The 8,556-nt window shown below is 50.7% G+C and overlaps 2 protein-coding genes across 4 annotated transcripts in view; both read right to left on the bottom strand.

The window, feature by feature from the left end:
• Nucleotides 1-5,758, bottom strand: part of LOC105548339 (guanine nucleotide-binding protein G(s) subunit alpha) — a 77,733-nt gene extending 71,975 nt beyond the window's left edge. The window contains exon 1 of one of the 2 annotated variants that reach the window (XM_011992307.1): nucleotides 4,572-5,758. In XM_011992307.1, coding sequence (XP_011847697.1) covers nucleotides 4,572-4,614 — 43 coding nt within the window. In that variant the 5' untranslated portion in view covers nucleotides 4,615-5,758. Of the gene's footprint in view, nucleotides 1-3,574; nucleotides 4,112-4,571 lie in introns of those variants that run through there. The other variant, XM_011992308.1, reaches the window with a different exon arrangement.
• The window catches only part of LOC105548340 (neuroendocrine secretory protein 55), a 75,995-nt gene extending 70,206 nt beyond the window's left edge, over nucleotides 1-5,789 (bottom strand). For both annotated transcript variants that reach the window (XM_011992310.1, XM_011992311.1), the window contains exon 1: nucleotides 4,572-5,789. In XM_011992310.1, the coding sequence (XP_011847700.1) occupies nucleotides 4,614-5,369 (756 nt within the window). In that variant the 5' untranslated portion in view covers nucleotides 5,370-5,789 and the 3' untranslated portion in view covers nucleotides 4,572-4,613. The remainder of the gene's footprint in view (nucleotides 1-4,571) is intronic.
• Between the last annotated feature and the right edge of the window lie 2,767 nt (nucleotides 5,790-8,556).

Here is an 8,556-nt window from a genome sequence, read left to right as displayed (position 1 = left end):
TTTGAAATATTTGCTTTGTTTATCTCGTGCATCTGTGATGGAGGCAAAATTGGTTTTGGGGTATGCAGTGTGCAAAAAGTCTTAGTTGTGACAGGGTCCTGCAGTACATAAACAGATAATGGGGTATAGCTATATGTCCGTGGTATTAAAATATCATGGGGAAGGGCAAATAAGAAGTATATGTCTGAAGAAGCTAAGAGGGGAGTGATCATGAAAAAAACAAAGGTTGAGAAAACTGTAGCTTCTATGCCATTTTTTTTTTTCAGGTCTAGCTTAACCAGAACACTTAAAACTGTTACCAAAAATCTTTCAACAACACTTGTGGTCACTTAACCAATGTTCCCATCAGTCTACCGTCTCCCACAGTGGTTAGCCTCTCCAAGCCGCAGTACTAGGTCAGTACTTGCAGCCATGCTGCCTGCTCCTGCTCTGAAAAGCTTGTTCTTAGGCACCAAGGTCAGGGAGAGAAGGTGGGGAACACACACACACATAAAACACACACTAAATATGACTCTCAGGATGGCTAAATTTTTCCAGTTTAGGGAAAGGACACAGTGGAATTCTGCATTCTCTAAACTGCTTTTTTAGACCATTTTGTAACCAACTGTAAGGCAGATTTGACAAAATTTACATGAAACCAACACAAAACAGATTTCTTCATAGCTGGTGCTTTTTTTGCTTTTTGGGTTTTTGTTTTTGTTTTGTTTTGTTTTGTTTTTGAGACAGAGTCTCACACTGTAGACCGGGCTGGAGTGCAATGGCGTGATCTCTAGCTGGTGCTTTTTATTTGATCAACTTTTGAAGTTTTTTTGGAGTTCCATTAGGGTTAAAATCACTAGTATAGAGTCAAATTGGACAACCCCAGCCTTCTTAAACTAATCAATCTAGACATTTGGAGCAGAAAGGGATAAATAGGATCATCTCATTCAGCGACCTCATTTTAGAAGAAACTGAGGCAGAGAGGTGTAGGGTCTGACCTAAGGCCACTTGACAAGACCATGGCTAGAAGCAACCTGGGCTGTTAGCCCCAGGCATTTTGTCTTAGATCCCACTGCTCCAGTTTGGGACATCAAGTTACAGGAAATAGAGTCATTAGTGTCAAAACCCCCCAACAGAACAAGAAATTCCATCTCTCATTCTTGAACATGGGGATTAAAGATGTCATTTGAGCATCTCATCCCTCTGCTGGGCGTTTTTTTTAGAGAAGAGCAGCGCTTGAGCCAGCACATGACGTCACTGGCCTGGAAGCTTAATTTTATTTAAGTGATTTGGTTTTTGTGAATAGATCACCTTCCAGTTAAGAGACACGCTTTACTCACACTATGGGTTCTGCTCAGTTTCCTCTCAACAGCTTCCCTCTTCTTGAAGAGCAGTATAATAATAACTGATAATTGAGGTAAATCCATGTCGATTATTTAAAAAGCAAAAAACCTCATTCTTACCAACACTGAAGTTTCAGCTTTCTTCCTCCTTAACCTACACAGCTGCAGGAAATGAAGGCTGAAGAGTCAAAGGCTGTAAGCAGCTCCAGAGTGAGAAAGGCTTGCAGTGCGTTAAAGAAACATCTCAAAACAATCCCAAACTGTAACATTTCTAATTCTTGAATTCTGATGAACATAAAGAGTTCTGTTTGCAAAACTTTAAACCTACATCAGGTTGACCCCACACAGTGTTGGAACATTGCAGCATAATTTCCCAGCTCAAATAAGTTCAGTTACAAGAGCACCTTTGGGTCGTCCTCCCCTCCTCCCAAAAAGCAAATTTCCATTAAGCAAATGATTAATGTAGTAAAGGAAATAACTTCAATATTGAGGGCATATCATCATGTTTAACTAGCTTTATTCTCCTGCTCCTTCTCCTCCCCCATTTGAAATATTAAAACTGGCTGGTAATTCACCTATGTGGTTAATGGTAAGATCTGCTTTTTCTTGAGAGCAGACCTCAGACCTCACCTATGTAAAAGGGGCAAGTGAGCCTATTCAAATGCTAACCCCGGTTGAGCTGGGTAGACAAAGGGCCAGCTGGGAGACTAGTGAGTTGGGAATGCTTGGGGAACTTGCTAGAAATGGCTCTGGAAAAGGAAGGCAGGTGAATACCAGTTTCTCGGGCAGAAAGAAGGTTTGCTAAGTCTATGTAGCAAAATCCTGTCTTCTCAGGGGGGGTCATGAGTGCTCTCCTGGGGGGTTGGTATATCTCTCCGTTGCTTTGTATGGTCTGCAGTGGCTTTTCCACCCTTGAATCAGGGTGTAGAGAGGGAAGCTGGGGGAGGGGAATTGAGCCGGGGAGAGTGTGTGCCGGTAGGTAACAGGTTTTCACAATTGGGCTGTAATGCAGATAGCGAGGCAGTTTGTGGAAGACTGTCTGAAAGACGGTGTGTTTTCCTAGATTGCCCCTCCTGGCTACATGTGAACGTGGTACATTGCTTACAGTTCAGGAAACCTCCCTGTGTTGGGCTTCCGTTTAAAAAACAGCAAGATGGGTGTGAGGTATGGGCTCGACACGGAGGGCTTTTAAAAAACTTTATTCATCCTGCAACAAGGCAACACGCTCATTTCTCTAATGAATAAACCTAGCTTTGTGGGAAAACGGGTCTCCCAGACTACCCAGTCTGAAGATAGCGCCCACACTTGAAAGGCACACCAAAAAATTCAACACAACCCCTGGTTTCTCTTGCTTGTCCCTAGAGACCTTTTGCTTCGTGAACTCAGGCTGAGACATTACCAGAGGAAAAACTGAACGCTTAATGTCACAGAAAGCAACACACCATCATTGTTTACATTACGTAGGAATTTCGATTTATGGGCAAGCCAAAAGCAGGGCACCCCTAGCCCTTCCGCAGCCTCCAAACTTCCGAGACTAACATTGCTGCCGCAGAAAACCACTTGCAAATAAACTGGCTTATCCGTATTTATTACGGAAGACCACAAAGGCATCTAACCACAGTTTGCGCTGCAGACCAGCAGAACTAAGTCTTGGGCGCCGCGACGCCTTTCCTACGGAATAGGTCCTGGAAGGAAGACCATTTAAGGTATTTTCCTTCTATCATCATCCTTTTCTTAGGAGTTAAAAACCTGACCATCATTCATTTCAAGCCCTCAAAACGCTTTACTTTTCCTCTAAATCATTGTCATCCGAATAATTCAAGCCGGCGCAAAATGAGACACGCACACCAGAAAAAAAAATTTCCAAGTCGGATGAGATTTTTAAAAGACATTTCACTTATCAGTCTTTCCCCCCAGGACTGGCGAGGAGAGCACGCCTTCGCTTCCGAAGGTGCGTTACCAGATTGCGGCCGTTTTTGTGCTGGGTCACCAGAGCAGATTCCCCTCCAGGTTACAGATTCTAAACTTAACTCCACCCGAGCTGAAAATGGCCGGAGCACGCCGCCTGCCCTCCCCAAGGCTGCCGAAGCCGCCGGCCCCTGCCTCCTTTTCGACTGATCGTCCAAGGACTGGCGCCGGATCGAACACCTTTCCCCAGCTCTGCGGGTGCCGCGCTCTTTGGAAACGAATTGTAAGTTATCCTGATGTTAGACGCGACCCCCCTCTCCAGCCTGTCCCTTGTTCCGCTTTACCTTTCCGCTTGCGACCATCTTGAGGGCCTCCAGAGGTCCTGCGCAAACAGCCCAGGACGTCTCCTGCTAAGCTGCATGCAGCCTGGCCACCTGACCAGCTGCTCCAAAAGCCTGGCAATACCCCGACGTGACCATGCCTGTGCGTCCAACCCTGGTAGCCCGTAGGGCCACCCCCTGGGGTCCCCTTACGTCCCCTACCTTTCCCCCAAGTACTTCCCCCCAACTGCCCGCCGCCGGGAGAGGTCAGCTCCGGCGCGCGCGGGCAGGTGCGCACGCTGTTTGAGGCGGTCTCTGTCCCGGCAAGCGCCGGGAGGCGGACTGTGGCGGCTGTGGCGGCCAAGACTGGCTCGCGGCAGCGGGGGGCACTGGCGCGGAGGTCCCGCGGCTTCACTGGCAGCTCTGGGACCTGGGCTCCCGGCTCTGAGCTGCTTAGGCGCCGCGCGCGCGTGACTTCCCTCCCGGTGGTCAGTCTCCAGAGTTCTCGCCCAATCCCATTCTGATTACTTTCCACACATTGCAGCAGTGTCTCTACAGCGCGGCTGCTCTCACAACGTGAAAGTTGGCGCGCACCTCCGAACCACATTTTGGGCACCTGAGAAGGCCAACTTGTTTGAGACTAGTCTTTCTAGGAGGAAGAAAGGCGCGCAAAACAAGTGACTTACCAATGCCGTTTGGGTGTGCAGCTCCAAATGGGGGGTGCGTTCGGGATTCAGTCGCGCAGCCGGGGCACCAGCTCCGAGAGACCTCAGGTTGTCTCCAGCTGGACGCACGGTGTGCGCCCCGCCGTCCAACAAACCTCTGGCCACCATGGCGCCCCTGGCATCCTGGAAAGTTTGGGGGAGCCCTCGCCGCCTCACCCTGATCCCCGGTCCTGGGCTGGCCAACTGAGCCTCCTCTCTTCCGACTCACCCCTGACCTGCCTTTCCTTCTCACCTCCTTTCCGCCCGCCGCTCCCACACCGCCCTCAGGCTCCCCAGTTTAGCGGTGGGCAACTAACCTGAATCCATGAAAACAAGGAGAATCTGGACGGCGTCCTCCATTAGTGACGCCGGATGGGGATGGGTCCCTTTTTGGAAGGGGACTCCGGGGACGCGTCACGGCGGGTGGGCTTCTTAGGCTTGCAGCGACGCCGCTGCTTCTCCTTCTTGGGCTCCTCAGACTCTTCGGGGGCCCTTGGATCTTTGTCCTCGGGCTTGAGCTCCTCCCCCTCGCTGGGGCTCTGGGGCTCCTGAGTGCTGGGCGGCGCGCGACTTGGGGAGGCGTCGGGGCTTCGCAACTTGAGAGCGTGCAGGCGCTGGGTGAGAGACTGGCTGTCGGTGAGGGACTGGCCGAAGGTGGAGTGCTTGGGCACCACCGGGCCGCGCTCGTCTTCCGGCTCGGTCTCGGGCTCAGTGGTGGGAGCGGTCTCAGGCTCGGTCTCGAAGTCGGTCTCGGACTCGATTTCGGACTCGGTCTCGCTCTCGGTCTCGTAGTCAAACTCTTCCTCGTACTCTAGGCACTCGGGAAGGGACAGCTCAAGGTCTGCCTCCTCGTGCTCGTGGTCAGATTCCGATTCGGGGGACTCAGGGAATACCTGGGCGCCGGAGCGGTGGTGGGCGTTAAGGAAGCTCCGGCGCTGCTGGGCAGCCGCGCGCTGCTGGGCACGGGCGTTGGAGGTGGCAAGGGCGCGGAGGAGCGCGATGGAGCAGGAGAGCCAGAGGAGCGCGGTGGCTGCCCGGCGGCCTATGGGCGGGCACAGGTCGTTGTAATTATGGCGAGCTCGGCGCCACTGATGAGCCCGGGACCTCCGATCCATCCTCTTAGGCGCACACCAAGAAGCCGACCTGCCCTCTGGCTCTGCAGAGAGCGGCTCCAAAGCGCATTGGCTGCTGGAGCCGGGAAAGGTACACCCTCTGAGGTGAGAAGCTGGCCCGGAGGTCCCAGCCTCACCTCCTTGTGAGGAGAAAAAGGGAAGCACCTACCTTCCTGACCACTTAAGAACTTTCTACAGCTCCGCGCCTTGCTTGCCTCTCTGAGCAAGAAGAAGGGATGGGAAAAGAGGGGAAAGGTCTGTCTCCTCCTGGGCTCCTCTCGCTGAGTCTTAGGTTCCGCAGCCTAAGACTCGAGAGAGGTGCTTCCGCCGGTCCTCTTCCCTGGGAGAGGACCGAGGAGACTGAGGCGAGGAGGGACGGGCAGTGAGGTTCTGCGAAGTTGCGCGCCCGGACTTCTGCCGGGCATGTGCAGTAAGGAGGTGGGGGCCGCCTCCCCGCGAGCTGCGCGGTGGCGCCGAGCCTGTGGCGCAGACCCTAGTGGGCCGGCAGGTGGCAGGAGGGAACCTTGTTTGAAAGGATTTGGGCGAAGCAATGGGCGGGGGGCCTGGCGGGTGGCAAGGAGCAAGCGGCAAGCTAGCCCAGGTCCAGTACTTGGGCAGGTGGGCGCCGGCTTCTGTGGGGTCGTGCCCCTCCCTGTTTCCCCAGTTATTGGTGAAATAAACACAGCCTGGGTGCAGCTAAAAACCCAGAACCCCAAATAGCAAATATTCAGGAGAAAGAGGGTCTGTACACGAGTATTAAGCCCCCAGTATTTTCCAATGGCTTAATAGTTTGAGGATGGTAACTTCAGGTAGTCATTAATCATGAAACTACCTTTAGCAGATCTGTTATAGTGACTGTAATTAGAGAAGTTTCCAAAAAATACGTGCTCAAACAGTCTGAATTGGCTGATTACCTCATCTTCTTCAACAAGGGCCCCCATGGCTGAGGTAGTAGTTTGCAAGCCTGCAAGCCCATCTGAGGACTGCCCTGAGCTCGACTGAGCTGAGAAGGTGGTGCTGGAACTCAGACTGGAGCTGAGAGCATGAGCAAAGGGAAGCGTTTCCTGCGTTCTCAGTACACACAACCGCTTCTCTCCAGTGGGGCAGTTCAGGGTGACACGGAATCCTCACTGGAGGCCCCTTACAGCTATTTCCTAGATAGGCTTTTAACAAAGGTAACTCTTTGAGCAGTACTCATTGGGTGCCTTGCATGTGCCAAGCTGTGTTTTAGGTGCTGAAGGTAGAGTAGTGAACAGCAACAACAAAAGTATTGTATTAAGGAAAGGATATTTTGGATTAATTTGCTGTTAATCAGGAGATTGAATCAGTCCGAATCCCTCTGTACCCACCAACATTGTTTAATCCAGTTTGAATTCCACGTGAGAAAATGATTGGCTCAGGGCTAGGGGGCGGCCAGACACCACTAGATCGTGTTGTTGAACTCTGCAAGGCTGTAGACTTGGAGTCAATAGTGCTGCTGTTTCTCGGCCCTAGAAAATCAAATGACAGCCTACAGGAGGAGATCCCTGCAGTGGGAGCTAACCTGGCTGCTGCTTTTGGGGTGTGCGTGTCCTCAGTCTGGCCCTCCATGATGATTATGGAGTGCCCTTTTGGCCATAGTGACAAGTCCAAAGGCGAAACAACTCAGAGCAAAGCCATCGTCCTGGAATCCATGGGAGTATCAGGAAGGTTGTTTCACTTAGGACACATGTCACAGGTTGTAGTCCTTTCCTCCTTCTTGAGTCAGTATGGGGAATCTTCAAAAAAGAGGCTCCACCACTGGGTGGCCCACCAGGCCCTCCTGGTACTGGTACTTCTGCCTGGTGTGTGAAGAGTCAGTCAGGTACCCACAGCCATTCTCACCATGATGGAACTTAACCTCACACCTTCAACACCACACCCGCATTAAAGCCACCAAGTGCAGAGTTCATACCCCAGTGAGAGACCAGCAACTGCTTTGGATGTGTTGAGGTTTTCCTTTCTGCATCTTGGCTGTGTCTATAGCTTGTATCTTGCACTCTGTGTTAGTTTGTAGCCTTAAAATAGTGATTGGACTGGGCCTGGTGCCTCTCACCTATAATCCCAGCACTTTGGGAGCCTGAGGCAGTTGGATCACTTGAGGCCAGGAATTTGAGAGCAGCCTGACCAACGTGGTGAAACCCTGTCTCTACTAAAAATGCGAAAATTAGCCAGGCGTGTTGGCGCACGCCTGTAGTTCCAGCTACTCGGGTGGCTGAGCCACAAGAATTGCTTGAACCTGGGAGGTTGGTCTAATAAAGTGGGATTGATTTGTCAAACCCCACAAAAGGACAAATGTCTATGTTCCCGTTGTGCCCTGCTCTACCACTTTTCCTGAGGAACTGCAAGGGTTTTATTATCACAGGTGCCTGCATGGCTGTGTGGATATTATCATGGGACACTCTACAGGGGCATTTAGAGCTGTAGATGTCAAATCCTGATCTCTGCCTCTCGGTCCTGACTAATGGGGCACGTTTCTAGAGGGTCTGCCTACACTGACCCACCCACTTTATTTCTTCTAATTAGCACAGCTCCACTGACAGCATATGAAACAAAGATATTATTCAAGCTGATTTCAGGGCACATTGGGGGAAACATCAGGAATATATGGGTGCTAGTAAATGTCCTTTGAATGGAAACTAATGTCAGCTGTCAGCAACAAGGTAGATTATGATTCTTCAGTGTACATAAGAAAGTACTTCATTCTTCAGATGGAGTGCTTTATGCCTATAAAGGAGATGGCAGCCCAGAGCTGATTCACTAATATAGATACACCGAGATTGCCTGCATTATTAAAAAATGTGCATTACATAATACATACTTTTGGACTAGATTCTGCATTAGCAATGCGCTTTCTTTGCAAGATGCATTTTAATCAGCAAACAAACATTTAACAAAACACTGCATTTTTGAGCCCCAGTCCTGTTTAGTCACAAATACATCTCAGTGTACATTCACTACAGGCTCTGGGAGGAAGGAGCGGGGGACTGCACTGAAATGCTATTCCATCTCACACTTAGGGCCGAGGTTGAGCAAATGGAGCCGTACAGAAGATGCTCTTTAAAATGCATTACGTGCGTGACTTTAAAAAGTGCTTGCTGCAGAGTGAATTTCAAAAAGGAGCAAGTGGGTGATGAACGACCTCTGTTGTTACCGGGCTAAGGAACAAGGG

This window comes from Mandrillus leucophaeus, unplaced genomic scaffold (genome assembly GCF_000951045.1).
Source record: "Mandrillus leucophaeus isolate KB7577 unplaced genomic scaffold, Mleu.le_1.0 Scaffold41, whole genome shotgun sequence".
NCBI classification, from domain to species: domain Eukaryota; kingdom Metazoa; phylum Chordata; class Mammalia; order Primates; family Cercopithecidae; genus Mandrillus; species Mandrillus leucophaeus.
Note: the sequence above shows the minus strand (reverse complement) of the source record. Positions and strands in the feature narration are given on the sequence as shown.